Consider the following 18,207-nt stretch of genomic DNA (forward strand, 5'->3'; position numbering starts at 1 on the left):
ACACGTTCACAGCTGAAAGGCAACCAAAGGAAGAGAGCACCCGCTGAAGGTATGAAAGCCATGGGATAGTATTGAAGCATTCATGAAGATCAAATGATGGCTTTCTCTCAGACCCTCTCTTCCTTCTGTCTCATTCTTAGATCTCTCTTATGAGGGTGTAAGAAGCCCATGTCAGCTGGCTGCTACTAATGTGTGGTCACTGGTGAAAGACAACTGCCATCCATTGTTATAACCAAGAATTGTTATAACCATACCCTTAATGTGTCACTGAGATTAGCCTTGATGAAATATTAGTACAGTGTTCTTACCAATGAAATGGAAAATTAGGAGGTCCTTTCTGCACAAATTTTTAAAAGCAATTTAAGGTAGGAAATAAAATGTTTCCTCCATGGAGTTCTACACTGTTTTTACCCCAAAATGTTTTATTTGCAGCCTTAAAACATTTTAAATGAATCCCCCTTTAAAAATAATTCTCTGGCTGAAACCTTTTGAAAACATCTTCAGTTGCTGTGTGATCGATTTATGACATTTCCCATGCTTCTCTGCTTCCCTGAACTTCCTCCTTGGCACCATTTTCTGTGTTTACGCCTTTCCCCCCTCACCTGTTTATTTCAATCATTTCTGGGGGGTTTTAATTCTAGGGGCTAATCTTTGAAGCTTCTAGCATATGAAGAATAGAGAATTACAGCAAGAAGCTTTGAGGCATTGAAGCATCAATTCAGCACAGAGCTCACAAAAGGGGGAGGGGGAAATCCTGTAATGGTGGCCAGGAATAGTTTTGAGGGAGTGCGTGCAGAAATACATCGTTGTAAACATATGGAAAACTTTTCCATATGTTTTCGGTGATTTGTGCGGAAAGGGGCGGAGAATGCAAAAACAAAACAAAACCCACAATTGCCTTCAATGGCCTACAACCAACTCACACATCTTTTGGGGGTAGGTTTCCTTGGTGATTAATGCCTAGGATCAACTTCAATAGTAGTAATTAGAGTTATATATGAAATTCTCTATAGATTGCATTCAAGGCATGCATCATAGCCCAACAACAAAGTCAACCAACAGTAATCTAGTTTAAAAATCAACATTCTTAAGAATTGAAAAACAAAATAAGAGGATCCAACAAGTATCCTGATTTGACACTCACCTGCATTATGAACTCATTAGCGCTACAACAGAAATCCTGTTAATATCGTCCTTGATAGGAGTTAAACTCATTGATAAGAGAAGAGTCAACAAGCACTCATTAAAGGCTGCAATTCCTTGCCAAAGGGAATGCCGAGAACACGTGTATCGATTTTTCACAAAGGGAATATCATTTACATCCACATAAGAAGACCTGAGCGAGGAATGAAGACAACTTACACAATACCAGGAATCAGGATTTATACTCAAGGTAAAAATAAAATAAAAAGTCTCAAATAAAGGGGAAGACATCATAGAGAAGGGTGTCTATTCTTACATTTGGATACCAGCTTTTTCACTCAGTCCAGACAGAAAAAACAAGCAGACATTAATGAAAGCCCATGCACCTACAGCAAATAATTTTTGAAGAGCCATACTGGGAACAAGTGTCTCTCCATGTCCTATTTATACTATAAAATGTTTCTTCACAGTGCATCAGACCTTCATTACAGTAATGTAATTCATAAGCGGCTTACAGTAAAATTCTAAACATGAAACAAGTACTTGACAGGAGAGGCTATCATTTACTTTGAGGAGGAGGATTTCTGAAAGGTCCAAGAGGTCGAGTATGAATTCTGGTTAATACTGATGAAACTGACTCCTAAAAATTAAATCCGGAATGAACATTTGATTCATTTTTACATAAAAGTATAGCCAGGTTATCCTGATTAAAACAGATTTTGGAAATTATTATCAGAGTTACTTTGTGTCAAGATGCAGAGAGCTTTCCAAACCTGATTATCACTGTTAAATGGGAGCCAGAACTATACTGGAATTCAACCTTTTCAGCATATTTAAAAGTAATGGCCTATAATTTGTGTTCAAGAGCTATTGCCAGTTATTTGTATGCACTGAAACCAATTTGATGGCCTCTAGATAGGAAAGCCTCTAGGGGTAGTCTGAAGAGGAGCTTGTATCACACAGAATCAACAGCTAGATGTCAGATAATCCTCTTGGTTGTCCAGCATTTTTAAAGGGGGACCTGATATTATCCAGTTTATAAAATATATGTCAATATATCTAATTTATTTTCAATATATCTAGTTGTTAGATTTTCAAAGATCTGAATCGCATCACCATGAAAGCTTACTGGGTGACCTTGGGTTTGTCGTTCCCTCTCAGGCTAATCTACCTCCCAGGGCTCTTGTGAAAATAAAGTGGAGGTAGGGATGCCAACCTCCAAGTGGAACTTGGGGATCTGCTGGAATTATACCTCACCTTCAGACTACAGAGATCAGTTTCCCTAGAAAAAATGCATGTATTGGAGTGTCAATTATGTGGTACTGTACCCTCTGAGGTCCCTGTTCTCCCAAGGCACCACCACTAAATCTCTAAGCAGTAAAAAGAGAGAGGAAATTGAAGTTTTCAGGAAAAGAAAAGATAAAATAGTAAAGGAGGGAAAATGAGATGCTTTTCACAAGTTCTTGTGGTCCCCTGCTTGTATGTATGTATTGTTATAATTGCATTTTTCTGCACACTTGTAGAAAAATCAGGAGTAACCATTTACTATATAAGAAGTTTGATCAGTAAACACGGTGAATGCTTTTTAGAGTCTACAGTCCTGGCTCATACCCACAAAACCATAAACATTTAAAAATGAACAAAATTAAGCATCCGGTCTTATTATTATTTTAGTTTTGTAGGGCAAAGTAGCCCATCTAAGTTTTCTGAATGATCAGCAGAAGTGCATAATTAACTCTTAGATATGTGCATACAAAAAACTAAATGCCTCTTGTTAATTTTTTCTATGCACCAAATCTAGCATTTCATTCCATTCTATTAATCTTGAGTTTGACATAAAGCTCATTGCCATATTCTCATTTCCACTATTCCCTGATCCTAGTTGTTCTTTATTCCAATAAATGTACTCCTTCCTTGTCCATAACCATTTCTAAGTAACGCTTTGGAAGCAAATTGTCACATTGGTCAATGCTGTCTCCAGTAGCAATAGAATTTCAATCTACTAGCAAAACAAGAGAGGATACAATTTTCTCTCTGTTTTCTTACAAAAAAACAAAACAAAAAAACCCCTTAAGATGTCTGTTCCAAGTCCAGAAATGAGGAGCACCATATTTTAAGAAAATTAATTGGTAATGACTCAAATCCTGCTGGTTCAGTGTTATTGTCTCATCTAATCAGACTGAGATAAAAAGAAATGAGCCGAGAGCCGAGAAAAAGAATTTAAATAGAGGCACAAGTAAAGAGACACAAGTATAAAATTGCATAATACCAGAAAGAGCTTTAAAAACAGTTAAAACAGTTTTTAAAAACCATTAAAAACTGTTAAAACAATACCCAATAGCAGAACATCTGCACCTCCTCAAACCAGAAACCAACTGATTAGCTGTCAAGTCCAGGGTGTTATGGCTTTTTGGAAAAGTGTATGAACCTCCTTATGCCTGTGTGTGATGTAACAATTCCAGCCACCTCTCTCGATTTTCCCCACTGCAGAATGGAGCTCATCAGGGATGCATATTAGCCCACTATTGTTTAACCTATATTTGAGTTATCTCTGGTCAAACTGAAATCACCTTGGTATCATTCTCCAGTTTTGTCAAAAGCAGCTCACAGCTGGGTCAGTAGTTTAATGGAATCAAACATCAAGTACAGGAGCGTGAAACAGAACAGAGTCCAAAGCTAGACCAAAATTGGATTCAGGCATCAGAAACATAAACAATGACTTGCAAGTCCATGCACCACATTGCTGCCACAGCACAGCTTGACTACCAACCTCTTTTTTGGCTGACATCCCACCTAGCAGGGCAAATACTTTATGCAGCTGTGTAACTGCAGACTGACTCCTGCAAAGACTTCTCGTAAAGCCCATCTTGCCCCAAAGTTACTAGCCTGCTGCTGCGTCTTCTTCCCTGCAAACTGGCATGCAGCTTCCTCCAGTGATGCTCTTGAGGCTTTGGAGACAAAGGGCATGAGAGGGCTGGCAGGGCCTCCTGTGGTTTGATGTCATGAAGCGGGAAAATCTTGGAGCTGGAGCCTTGCAGTGGCTCCCAGCCTGCTTGCTCTGTCGGAGCCCCTGGACCTGGTCCTGCAAAGACTATTGAAGGTTCTGCCTGAGCCTCTGGGGAAGGTACTGCAGGAGCCTGAGGCTCAGTGCCTACAGGCATTACCTGGGACTCTGGGACCAAAGCTGGGCCCTCTTCCCAGAGGTATGGCTGCAATGGGGACATCCGGGGCAGCTCGTCCTGGGAGCCACCGTTGCAGCCACATGGAGGGCTTGGGGCGTTTCGGGGGTGGGATGTGTCAGGGAAGGAGGGGGGGTGTCCATCACTTGGAGGGCAGTTCATACTCCGGGCACAGTTCCCCTTCCCTTCGTCACTGCCTCTTCCTCATCTGAGTCCTCTTCCAAGGGGTCCCCAGACATGCTGGACTGGGCCACAATAACTTTCAGTGAATGAGAAATAATTCTATACTTCTATACGCAGATTATATAATAGTTCTTTTCTGTGCAATTGGCCTCAAGCGCCTTTTAAAATCTTTCTCCCAATATTGTATCGAGTGGAATTTGACTAAAGTCATGCTCTTTACTAAATGATCACGATCACAACTATATAGTTGGAAAATAAATGGCCAGAAACTGGAGAAATTTAAATAGTACTGATACCTTGGTATACTCTTTTGATACAATTTATCCTGGAAACATATTAAAGAGGCACAACAGATAGCAGTATACAGTACAGTAACAGATACAGTAAATGCAATCGTTAGATACTTTTTTTTTTGCTAAGGGAGGTCAATATATTCCTGCAGCATTATCTGTATTTAATTCTAAGGTGGGAGTTTAGGTACAATACGGAGCACCAATTTGGATTTCTGACTGTCATAATCAGTTCGAGATTATTTCTGCCAGATTTTATTGAAGAATCACAGGAGCCCCATGTTGTACGGGGGGAACAATACTGAGAGCTGAGCTTGGTGAAAGATCTGGAGAGGCAAGGAGATGGGTATCTGTTTTTAACTTTTGGTTAAAGATATATTTTGTGCCACCAGGAGGGCTGTCTTTACTGAGAATGAATATCTTTCAGTCATCATGGCAGAAACTGGTAACTTCTTCACTGATGTGGATGGGGATTTCCCCCAATAATATTGACAACCCATATATGTCCTTTATTACAAGAACGATTCTAAGGTGTTTATCTGCCCTTGAAGAGTTGACTACTAGAACAAGGGCTCATAGAGTTGGCTCACCTTTATATTTGGGGCTACCATACTCTAACCAATGTCCAGAATATGTAGACTGATGGTTCCTAAATATCATTGAGCTTTTACGCTACCTCGTTTAAATTCTATTCCAACAGCAGAATTGCACAGATAATACTTAAAGATCCCACTCTCTGATAGAATCTGCAGTTGTGACCCAGAGAGTTTTTGAACTTTGCTTCACTATTTACTGAACTGCCCAGAATTTAATAAATACAGAATTTTGTTCCTTTTTCTTTAAAAAAAAGAAGCAGGCTGGTTTTCTGGCCCAGAGAAAAGTACAGATCCTTCTGGAAGGAAGAGATTATCAAACCACATTGGCTGCTGCAAAATTCTTTCTATTTGTAATTAAATTTAACAGACAAATCAAGTTGTGATAAGTATGTTTAGCCAAATGTTTTTTGTAACTGAGTAGGTATATAACAATGAGATTAATAATAAATTTATGATTGTATATATTACCAATGTTAACGTTCAATTCTGATGTTCAAGATGGTGGTCACAAGAGCTAAAATAAAATTAAGAGTAAAGGGTATTTTCTTTTACAAAGGATACAAGAATGAGTCTGTGCTATAGCAAGTGTGTCTTCACAGAATTAATATGCAGGAGTGACCTGAGAAACAGATTGTGACACATGCCCTATCCAATAGATGCCCACAATAGTCACACAACTATATATATCATAAGCTTATACCTGGAGAAACTCTGTGTAGGACTATACTGACTCCCAAAAAACCTTAAAATACTGCCATTCATTGATTACCATTTCAGGTGCCTAAATAATCAGTCTATCCAACCAATTACACTTCTAGTACAAATACAATAAATTTCCAATTTCTTTGAAACAAGTAATGAAGATCTCACTTTTTAAAATCACATAATTGTATCACTAAAAGAGAGCTAAGTAAGTGGAGCAATGTTTTCATAGGGCTTATTTTGCACAACAGTTGAGCTGGCATACAAGAGGTAATCTCACATCTGAAGAATTCTTGAAGCAGAAAAACTCTTGATATCACTGTATGTTTATTACTTTCATAAGTGATTAAATATTAGTATTCCAAGTGCTTGTCAATGTTAAGCAGCACTTACCTCTCCTTGCTTAGGAATACTGAATTTTGTTGATTTTGATTTAGTTCTCGTTGCGTTCGTTTTAGCCGAAGGCATCCCTCTATATGAAGTGCAGTGCATGCTAGTTTCAGCAGGAACCTTCAGTTTTGGAGATTCATCAGGAGCCTGATCTTGACCATCCATTGGCCTGACATAAGCTGTGGGTTTCTGCTGAACTACCGTTGACTTTGAAGCAAGTGCAGGAGGAAAGTTCTGTACACAGTGTCCACTGCTATGCATAGTTGCCCGTTCTTGAGCCTGAACTCCAGCCTCTGAACTACAATTCAGTTTTGGTTGCTGTTGGGTCCTGATGCTATCTCCAAGTGAGGAGAGTAAAAGACTTTGCACAGCGCTTGACGAAGATGGTGATGAGGGACTGGATACATAACGTTTAACCTTTTCTAAGCTGTTTTTTTGGTAGTCTGTTTTAAAGTCACTATTAAGAGCATCTGGCAATCCATGCACAGGTTTGTTTCCTCTTTGCTGGCTTTCCAAAGTGTGTCCAGATTTCTGCCAACCTATTGCAGTGGTCTTGCTCAGTTGTCCAGGAAGTGCCACTGACAAAGAAGATGGTGGATTACAAATGGAAGCATCGGGGTCAGCAATAAAGTGTTCATCACCTTTGCTTGCAGATGTTTGAGAGATACAGGGCTGTGGAACCCCAACAAGGTGGCTTTGATTGGATCGGTCAGTCAACAGCTCTTTCATCTCATCATAGTTACCTAGAGTACTCTGGATACGACTGGAGAGTTCATCCCCTTTGTTAGTCTGCAAAGCAATTTTTTTAAAATTGTAAAAAACAAGGCAAGTGAAAATAATTCAATGAATATTGCACGGTTTTTTACAGTATGCCACCTTAAAAATGAGAAAACCAGTATTAGCTATTGAATAATTTGAATAAACTATGACTAGAGTTGGAATGTTCCTATTTACCTGTTTCAAGTTTTCATTGAAGACATAGTTAAAGCTACCAGTATGAAAAAATATAGTAATACCACAAATGTGAACTTATGAAAAAAAAATAGCAGATTCTCTATGGTGTATTTTTGTGGATGACAGAAAGACAGGACAAAAATTAGTTTTATGGTACATTTTCACTGTCGGACTTGCAAAGAGATTCCCAGATCTGGGGAGGGGGGAAGAGTGATGATAAGGTACCCAAAGAGCCCGCAAGTTTCTTCTTTTATCCTCCCTCTCTTACTTGCATGCATCAGTGATGCAATTCTGAGTTCTCATGAGATTTTTAGTGTTCCTTAAAAGTGGTGAAGGCAGAAGAAAAAGTGGAAGACCCAACATGAGATGGATTGACTCTATAAAGGAAGTCACAGCCTTCAGTTTACAAGGCCTGAGCAAAGCCGTTAATGATAGGATGTTTTGGAGGACAATTTATAGGGTCGCCGTGAGTCAGACGTGACTTGACAGCACTTAACACACACACAAAAGTGGCTCTACCCTTCACACTACTGACAGCTCCAGCATAATCCCTGGGAATCTTCAGTAGCCCATCAAAGATAGACCAGCAGGGAAAGAGGAATATAACTATGCTAGAGGTAAAGCCCATTGTGCTGAAAAAATACAACGGGCACTAGATAGCTGTCGGTGGTGGGAGCAGCAGTGAGTCTTGGGAAGGGAAGGGGGGGGCCTGATTGTGCAAGTGGACTCAGCGCATGCGAGATCAGGGCTGCTTCTCCCTCTACCTTGCTTTTTGAGGCCTGAAAGTCTTCAGAAGGGAAGTGGGGGCAAGGGCTAGTAGTTGGATTGTGAGCGATGCACTTCCAACCAATGAGCACGCAGGACTCACTTTGTGAGTTCCACGCAGGACTCATCTTGTGGGTTCCATTGGTTGGTGGTTCATCATTGGACATTCCAACACTTCATGAATTATGTATACAGATTGTTCCGTTAAGAACTTTTTTTTGAACCCGTGCTCTATGTCCTTCTGTCTTCAGAGGAAAGATGGGCAGCAGTCAGAAACAGGGCTTTTGGGGGGCTGGCACCTTACCTTTGAAACACCCTTCCTATGAGGTTTGCCTGGCACCCACCTTTCTTTTCTTCAGGGTAAAATATTGTGGTTTTTTTATCCAAGATTTTATTAAAGGGTTTTAGCTTTTAAATATTCTATAGTCTCCTTCTGGCCTGAGGATCATTTTCTTTACACCATTTTAGGATGCTCAGCATGTATTTTATGTTGCTGCTTTGGCCTTTTAAAATGGTTGTTTTATGGCACTGGCCTGCTTTTATGTTTGCCTTTTTATGGAAGTGCTTTAATGATTCTGCATTATCCTAGCTGTAGGTGGCCTCAAGCAGGCCTCTGGAGAAGCAGCATATACATTTTATAAATAAATAAATGTATAAACGTAGTGATACCACATTTACGTTGTGACCAAATCTGGAGGAAACCAAGGCTTCCTACCTGGGCAGAGCTACCTTGATAGTGTGACAATTCATGACAGTATTATTGCTGGGTTATATAGGCTTAGGGTGACAAAGGACAAGTTAATGATCATGGACAGGAGGTGATCCCAAGTCTTCAAAGGTACTTTCCCAGGCAGCTTGCCTGTGGCTATCCTTCTTTTAGCTTTAGCCTCACATACATTACCCCTGGCTGGATTTATGTCCAGCACTGTGGACTGGTCTAGGTAATAGACTGTTGAGTGAGATAAGGTGATGCAGCCCAGTATTAGGAACCGGCTCTGCATGAGGTGATTTGTACAGTACAGCATATCATGAAAATAGCATGTGAAGAACTCATGTTAGCATAATAGAAAGTGATATGTATTACTGTCCTTCATTATGTATGAATAATCTGTGTGAATGGTGAGTCTGGTCTTGAGTAATGTGCCAAGCATTTCCTCAAAGTCCCAATAATAAAGTCTGAGATGGAATTGAGAGTTTGGAAGACACAGGAGGTAGCCCAATCCAGGGTGTGAGGGGAGCAAAGCAGCTCTTGGAACTGGCGCAGCCTTGTGCCAGAGCATTTCACCACCCCCACACTGGCCAGCTGGGTGACCTTGGGCTAGTCACAGCTTTTCGGTGCTCTCTCAGCCCCACCCACCTCACAGAGTGTTTGTTGTGAGGGGGGAAGGGCAAGGAGATTGTAAACCCCTTTGAGTCTCCTATAGGAGAGAAAGTGGGGATATAAATCCAAACTCTTCTTCTCTTCTTCAGTGGTAATTCTTGGGGGAAGGTTATTAGGGGCGTTTATGGCTAAGGAGAACAAACTGAGCATATAGTTATGTAGACAGGGAACTCTGACAACTTTATTGCCAGGGTGTTGAAAAAGGAGAGCAATATTTAAATTGTACGAGCCTCTTTCCCGTCCCTGATAAGCTAATGACTACATAGCAATTTTACAGAAATTGTCAAAATCCCAATAATAATTTTAATTCATGAATGTAATAACATTCCAAGCACTTTCTTCTTTTGGAAGCCTTCATGAAAAGGTCAATGCATCCCTACTAAGGAATGTTTTAATCCAGAAATCTGCCCTATACCTATAAAAGGTATTTCTGTAGCCATTCTACCACTTCATGGGGGGTGGGGGGGGGGAAGTATGATGGTAACATTTTAGATCAAACCAATTGTAGGAAAATATCTACCTTGTATGGTTCACTGAATAGGGAATAACTGGTGTTAAATATGCCATCCTCATGCTCCTGATTTCTCCTCTCCCATTCTTTCCTTCGCAGCATATTCTTGTCAGGGTCGTAGACACTACAGTAAAGGAAGGGAGAGGGACAGAATGAACCAAACTACAGTGGTGATAACAATGTGGAGAATTACGGTTAGCAGACAGATGGCAAAGATAACAAGAACATGAATCAGATTAATGCCAGTCCAATATGGCAGAGGCGCTCCAGTCCCTAGGTACATCTGTACCACCCATTTTCTTTCTCTTTCACATGCTCACACACACAAAAATTAATTACATTCTAAAGAAAGGAGAAAGGGAGTTCTTATAGCAGGTTAGAGACTAACAGAACAAGTCTTTGTGATGAAACGAGGCAGAGAAATCCTCTAAGCATCTTTGACACACGCAAAAAAAGACTACGTTTTAAAGTAGACAGTAATTAAAACTACATGCAAATAAAAATTATGAACGCACTTCCTCCTATGACAGTTTCTTAAGAGTGTTATTTGAGAACGCTCATTTTAAAAAATGACTAGGATTCTGTAGCCTTTTTTTTTTCATTAACAAGCTCCCTAAGGGGCTGTTAAAACTACATGTCTTAGAGGTTTTCAGTTTTGCACCTTCTTCCGACCTCTGCTAATCAACTACAGTTACAAAGCTTCCACTGAAACAGTTCTTCTCAGACTGATATGAAACCACCACAAGTGCAGAGAATAAATAACAGTGCCATCCAGTTCACCAGATTAAGACCACTAAAGTCACCGGGCTTAGAAGGGTGCACGCTCTGCTTAGAACAGCTTTGTAGGTATATAAGAAAGGAGATAGCTAGAAATGGCCAAATGCCTTAATTAGTGGCTGAATAAATATCCTTTTACTGCCAAAAAGATAACGAACAAACACCACAAGGACAAAATGCATTTTAGAGACAAGGTTGCCATATCCCAGTTCCCTAAATTTGAGCATATGAGATTTGCATATGATACAGATAGGTTTGGCTATTTCCAGCTAATTGTTTTGTGCTTGTTCTTTGCTATTGATCGAGTCACAGAAAGTCACCTCTCAGTGTGTTTTTTAATTAGCTTTGATTTGTTTCTGAAGGAATGGCGGAGAAAATGAGGCATGTGTGACCCTCTGACTCACTCACAGGCCTTACTGCTCCCCATAACCTCTGTCACACAGGTTCAGGGTTACAGGTAGGTTAATCACCATATTTGCAGGGTAGGTGTATATAAAAGATACTGTTACAGAAACTACACCTTCACATACATATACTCAATACATGAGTCATAACAAAGTGAATCTCAAACCATATTCAAACAATAACAACTCAATTTCTGTTTAGAAATAATTTCCATAAATTCAACAGGTGAAGCTAAATTTTGAGGCGATATAAAACCTCCACATATGGTTTTATTTCGTTATCCTTTTTCAAGCCCATATAGGTTATAATTGTAACCCGATAGAAAGCAATGTTTCATAATGAAGACTCTTCCCAATCTCAAACCAAATGCTGTTCTCTGTGCCAGCAGGTCCTATTCAGGTAGGTTAGGCAGTCACAGTTTGCCACCTATCTTGCGGTTTAAAAATATTTAGAAAACCATCCCCATTTCATATAGAAGGTTCTCTCTCTCATTCACCAAGTTACCATCACACAGGGTATACTCTTTTCAACAAAAAGAATGGTAATTTCATCTGCCACATGCTGGACCGTCTTTGTTTTAAATTGTTCCACTTGGGTCCTGGTGCCTACCTAGTTCTGTAGAAGTTACAATTCTATTTAGTTCTTTTTGTTGAAAAGGTATAGCCCAGTCCCTTTGAACAACCATCCCTCACTCAGACACTACACAGAGCAGTTCGAGACTGGGACTCAGCTGCTGTCTCAGGCACACACTGCCACCATTTACTCTTATCCTAATTTATATTAGGATATATGTGCTTCTTTCCCTGAGGCCATATACATTGAGCCCCCAGGGTAAAACAAACAAGGGACTGTTATTTATGGTTTGAGCACAGCACTGGAGTGAATCAGGTAGTTTCTTCACTGTTGAACTTTTGAACCATAACCCTATTCAGGCATTCAGGATTACAACTGAACTCTCTTCCAGTCAGCCTTAGGCTGCCACATGCTGGTTTTGAGATTTATGGAAGAGAAGTCGATTTATGGCTACCAATCTTGATCCTCTTTGATCTGAGATTGCAAATGCCTTAACAGACCAGGTGATCGGGAGCAACAGCCGCAGAAGGCCATTGCGTTCACATCCTACATGTGAGCTCCCAAAGGCACCTGGTGGGCCACTGCGAGTAGCAGAGAGCTGGACTAGATGGACTTTGGTCTGATCCAGCTGGCTTGTTCTTATGTTCTTATGTTCTTATGTTCTTATGAGCTTACAGCTCCTTCGCTCAGCTAGTCTGACTTTCTCTGAATTGAACAGTTTTTTTCCATCTGTCAGCTTCTCACTAACATACCGTCAGTTCTTGTTGGTCACTCTTAAGAACAGGTAGAAACCTAACCTGTTCCTCACAGCATCTTTTCCAGGATAAGTTATAGAACTATGTCAAACTCACCTCCTATTTGAGAATCACCACCAGTATTATTTATTAACCATGTATTAGGGCCAGAAAAACAAGGCAACAATATTGACATGATCATTCCTCTGACATCACAAGCTTAGCAACAAATTTCAGGAATTTAGCAACCCAAAGCTGGAGTTGCCAGATTCTTGTTGGCAAGGCTCCAATGCACAGAGTTTGGAAAGCTCAGTTCTTTCATATAAATATCATGGATGTAATTGGCACCTTTCTGAAGAAACAAAGCCGTCTTACATTGAATAACATTGCTGGGGCAGCTAATCCACTATTAGACAACCTCTATGGGAAAACCAAACAAATACTCACCTTGATAGTAAAACTAAATTATTACTTTTCTGAGGCATTAAGTCTCTAAATACCATGGGGAGGGCAGGATGAGATTTGAGGGCAAACAGTGAAAAAAGGTTGTTGATTTTATCCTGTGCTTTTGGGCTTCCAAGGTGACAAAATCTGAAATCCAGAGATTTCTACCTGACGGCTGTTGGAAACAGGATGCAGGAACAGACAGACCCTTAGACTAATCAGCACAGCTCTTATATTCATGCAACTCATTTTGCAGAATGAATTAGATTGCTCGGCACTGCACACATATATTCTGGAAACCGCTCTGTGCACGGAAGGAAACCAGTTTGGAAAAATCTTGAACCTCTCCTTACCAGTGATTTCTCAAAATGTGCAAGAAGGGGGAACTAAGCTTCAGGATGGCATTTTTATAAAAGGCTTACAATTGCAATATAATGGAACAATCCAGGAGGGTGTCTTCACAAGGTAACAGGACTCTACTCCATTGTCTGCATCATCTTACTTTTACTGCTTTTTCAAATAATGGTGCCTAGCTATCACTTACAAAGGCAAACCCACATACCTGAAGAACTGTTTCTCCTGCTATGTTCTGCTGCAACAGCTTCGCTCATCAGAGCAAAGCCTTCCGAAGGTGCCCACCTGCAAAGAGATAAAATCAGCGATTGCCCCTTCACAAGCATTCTCTGTGTTGGTTCCTAATAGATAGGTTCCCACACTGCAATTAATTTGCAAAATGTGCAAGACCACATTTTTCAGCAGGACATTTTTTGCAGAAGGAGCAAAGCTGCGGTATATGGTCCAGTTCTAGAGGTGACTTTTATTAGAGGTTAAGTCATTTTCACATGATTGTCTTGTAGTGTGTGTTCTGGTTCCTCTTCTTTCCCCTGTTCTACCGTCTCACTCCAATTGCATTATTTGTGTCTTATAACATTTGAATTTAGTAGCAAATATTCCAAGTAAGATAAAATAATGCACCATGACTGAGATTGTAGAACAGGGGGGAAAAAATAAAGTAAAATTTCCAAATAATTAAACCTTATCTTTGTCATAGGTGCTGTCAGTGTTGTGCCTTATGTGCTTTTGATATATGAAACCACTGCTGTATGAACCATATTCTCTGTACATTGTTTTGACATAAATGTATGGCTGCCGTGCTGCTTATAGACGACTAGGCCTCCCCTGACATGCTGGTACCATGGGAAAGAATAACTGTTATCTAGTCCCTGGGCTGGCAGCCAGGTGGCTCCATATTGTTATCTACTGCTGATAGAATAGCCTTGGTACTGGGTAAAACTAAATGTAATGGTTACCAGATTTTTTGCTCTGGGAATATGGGAGGGGGGATTCTGTGGGGATAAATATGTGTCAATTAGCCATGTTCATTAGAACTGGCTTTGAACCGGTATGCCTGAACTGTATATCCATAATAAAGGCTACTGAACAATATATCAGAGTCTGATTATTGGAACAAGTTTTAGGAATCTAACAGGTGTTTTGCTTGACAAGGAGTATTTGATAACACTGGGTCGGATGCAAAAAAAAACACAACCCTGACAATTTTTACCAGTTTACCCTTATTGCTACAGATTCCCATCCTCCCTTTGCTCAGGGTCTCATATTACCCACAAACAGCATTCTATCTATCTATCTATCTATCTATCTATCTATCTATCTATCTATCTATCTATCTATCTATCTATCTATCTATCTATCTATCTATCTATCTATCTATCTATCTATCTATCTATCTATCTATCTATCTATCTATCTATCTATCTATCTATCTATCTATCTATGGGATTTTTATACTACCCCAACCCCCGAAGGGACTGCAGGGTAGAGGTGGGGAGCGGGAAAGTTCCATTCCTCTAATGGAACATTTAGTCTGGATCCCACCCAATCGAATATATAAATAAAGTGTGGCTTCAGAAGAAGAAGAAGAAGAGTTTGGATTTATATCCCCCCTTTCCCTCCTGCAGGAGACTCAAAGGGGCTTACAATCTCCTTGCCCTTCCCCCCTCACAACAAACACCCTGTAAAGTAGGTTGATAATATATATTTGATGTGAAAATCTGAAAATAGAATAAAACTAACAATGCAATTCATGGGGGGCAGGGTGTGAAACTGCTAAGGAAATGGCCTGATCCCTGCACTAGTATAAGTGGTATTTATGCCAGCTACAGACACTTACGACAGCACTGGGGAGTTACACAGCAGCGGAATGCCCAAGTGTCACTGCAGCCATGGCACCAGCGCTCCTCTGGTGCAGGTGCCCGCATCAGTGCTGAAGGTGGTGTTCTCAGGCCAGCAAAATCAGTGGCATAACCCATTGTGTTGCACTGGCCACTTGCATAGGGAAAGTGGATAGATCACTTTTTGCTTGCTGGTCATGGCCCAGTAAACCTCTCAGAAAGTGGAACAGCTGCACCATCCCCAACTGTGCTGCAACTCACCCAAAACCAATTGTATTGCCCTTGACCAATCTGTGCAGATTGTATTGCCCTTAACCAATAGTGCAAATTTAAGACATTTTGTACAGGTCATAAATGCACTCAGAACGTCTCCTGCACAAGTCTCACTGAAAGAAATATCTATTGCACAAAATCACAGAGGCACAGCATTCCTATCCAGCTCCCTTTTACACAATGGAGATTCCTTTTTATGTTGAGTTCCCTTGTCATATTTTAACTGGGAGAGGGAAAATGTACTCAGCCACTTGATGTAGGTGTAGGTTTTGTACAAGCATAGCTACCTATCCCCTTCATTCTGCTCTTCCACATGTAACAATTGTTTTTTTTGGGGGGGGGGAATGAAAGTACAGGGAAGAAGCAGCAGCTAGGGCAGTGGTGGTGAACCTTTGGCACTCCAGATGTAATGGACTACAATTCCCATCAGCCTCTGCCAGCATGGCCAATTGGGGGACCAGTTTAATGTTCCTACTTGGCTTCTTCCATCAAATCACACTCTCCACTGTTTAAGTTGTTCAGTACAGATCTGGTCCTTCTGCTAGATGTTTATCTAAAACTAGATGTTTCTCTAGTTCAGCCCTCAGATAACAAGACCTGTACCTGTGCCCTTTAAGAGTCACTTGCCAGCCAGATTAAATTATACTGGAGGCTATAGTTTATATAAAGCAACTTCTGAACAATCATTTCAATCAACCCAGTAATGTTATTTAACAGCATGGCCGTCTCATAAGTGTAAATTTCTTTCACTTTCATTTAATCACTTACGTTCAATGTCTTTACTGGCCAATTTATTGACATTAATTTCATTATCAGTGAAACAAGAATGATGACTAGTTCCTAACTCACAATTGCTAATGTCTTATGGTGATTTACCAGAAGCAACGGTGTTATGTCTGTGAGTATTAAAAGCATTTTGAAATGAAAAGGTAAGTCACAGTGCAATTAGAACAAAGTATCAGCTTTTTGATGGACTTGTGACATGGTTAATAAAAGGCTGTGCTTGGGATCCAAGTGACTTTTTAGACTTTTCACCTAGTTTAAGCAGAAGTTAATTTGAGGATTCTACAGTAGTTTCCCCTCCATTTACAAACAGAAATGCCAGAGGCCAAAGCAATTATTCTGATTTACTGTTTTCCCTTTGATTGAACATGAAGATGTAGCAGGGTCTAAAAAAAAAAAAGACAACTTAACAAAATGTGCTCTTTCCTTCAGACAGATAAAGTACCTACTATGCTATTTCAAAGAGTTTACCTCCAGGCAGCAGAGCAGAGCAAACATCAATCAGTGACATGTGTCTAAGATGAGATTGATGTTTACTCTCACAGCTTTTCATCTTACATTCAATAAATTACTTCTCCTTCGCCAAAATGCCTGGTTAAATTTCATTTTTCACTTTGCAGCATCAGTTTTAAAACTTTAGCTCCCAGCAATTTAAAATGCTGAATTCATTGATGTTTCATCCTCACAGCCTTTATGATTTGTACTAACCATGAAATTCTGCCATACAAACATCAACACAATCATGCAGAGTCTTCTGCTAACAGCCATTCATGCACTGACAAAAGCCAGATTGAAGGTGAAAGATTTAATTTGTGTTCACGAAAACTCTAGAATGAAAATAAGCCCTTTTTCAAAGCTAGCAATCCAAATATTCAGTGTGTATAAGTGTGTGTGACTTCAAAACTTCACTATGGAAACAGGGTAACTGAAGATCATGGTTTTTCTTTTCATTTAACAATTTTACATTTGTAGATACCGGTAAGTTAAATTTTCTTAGCCAGAACTTCAACTGATACAAAAAAAATGTTTGTTTGTTTAGTTATAGCAGGGATCTCCAAATTATGGCCCCGGACTACATCTGGCTTGCTACAGAATTTTATCCAACCCACCTCTGCTGCCATGACACTGGCAATGAAGATCAGCAGAGGAAGTCCAGCTGAAGGAATCCACCCCCAGGGGTTTCCAGATGAAGAACTTAAGGAGGGGCTTTGACCTGACCTTTCCCTTGGCTGGCTGGCCGGTAAGTGCCACACCTGGCCACTCCCCCTTCTGTCCTTACCGAGCTGCTGCTGCCTGAGGTAAACTCCACTTGCAGTTGCTTGATGGCCCCAAGGGATGCTGGGACATTGCAGGCGGTAGCACTGCTGTATGTGTGTGTGGTGAATGTAGGGATTCTCATACTTCCTTGAAGCCTCACCCAGAGCTGCATCATGTCACCAGTCAAGCAGTTACAGGCTCACCTTCCACCCTGGCCATTCCTGCCCTAACTTGGGCTGCTCTTAGTAAGAGCAATCAAGTATCCGAAGCCTCTTTTTTGCTGGGTGTTCAGTACCACAGATCTTCTCACGGCTGCCTTGGCCACTTCACCTTTTCTGTAAGCCCAAAGGCAGCAAGATTGCCACTTTTGCAAGCAATTCAGCCTGGCCAGAAATGCCATCTCCCTAGTTCCAGAGAGGGTCTGATCCCTCCAGATCACAGAAACTTAGCTGGCTTGTTAACCAGTTTTATCTCTTTTTCTTGTTGGGGCCTTTTATTCACTTCCTCTCAGCCACTTCCTACTCCCTGCCTCACTTCACTTATCATGGAGGGAGCCCATTCATTCTCTCAGGAGTCATCTAGATTTTGCCTTTATTATTCCAAATGACCCAAGTGAAGGAATTCATTTCTCCTGCTTGCTGTTTAGTTACCGTTAGGGCCTGCCTTGTCCTTCCC

At 40.5% G+C, this 18,207-nt stretch overlaps 1 protein-coding gene across 4 annotated transcripts in view; it reads right to left on the reverse strand.

Moving 5' to 3' along the window:
- AFF3 (AF4/FMR2 family member 3) overlaps positions 1–18,207 on the reverse strand; it is a 306,895-nt gene that overhangs the window by 247,186 nt on the left and 41,502 nt on the right. For 3 of the 4 annotated variants that reach the window (XM_048494122.1, XM_048494123.1, XM_048494121.1), the window contains exons 2-3: positions 10,104–10,218; positions 6,487–7,272 (exon numbers count right to left, since the gene is read on the reverse strand). In XM_048494122.1, coding sequence (XP_048350079.1) covers positions 6,487–7,272; positions 10,104–10,218 — 901 coding nt within the window. Of the gene's footprint in view, positions 1–6,486; positions 7,273–10,103; positions 10,219–13,589; positions 13,667–18,207 lie in introns of all 4 variants that reach the window. The other variant, XM_048494124.1, reaches the window with a different exon arrangement.

Source organism: Sphaerodactylus townsendi, linkage group LG04 (assembly GCF_021028975.2).
Source record: "Sphaerodactylus townsendi isolate TG3544 linkage group LG04, MPM_Stown_v2.3, whole genome shotgun sequence".
NCBI classification, from domain to species: domain Eukaryota; kingdom Metazoa; phylum Chordata; class Lepidosauria; order Squamata; family Sphaerodactylidae; genus Sphaerodactylus; species Sphaerodactylus townsendi.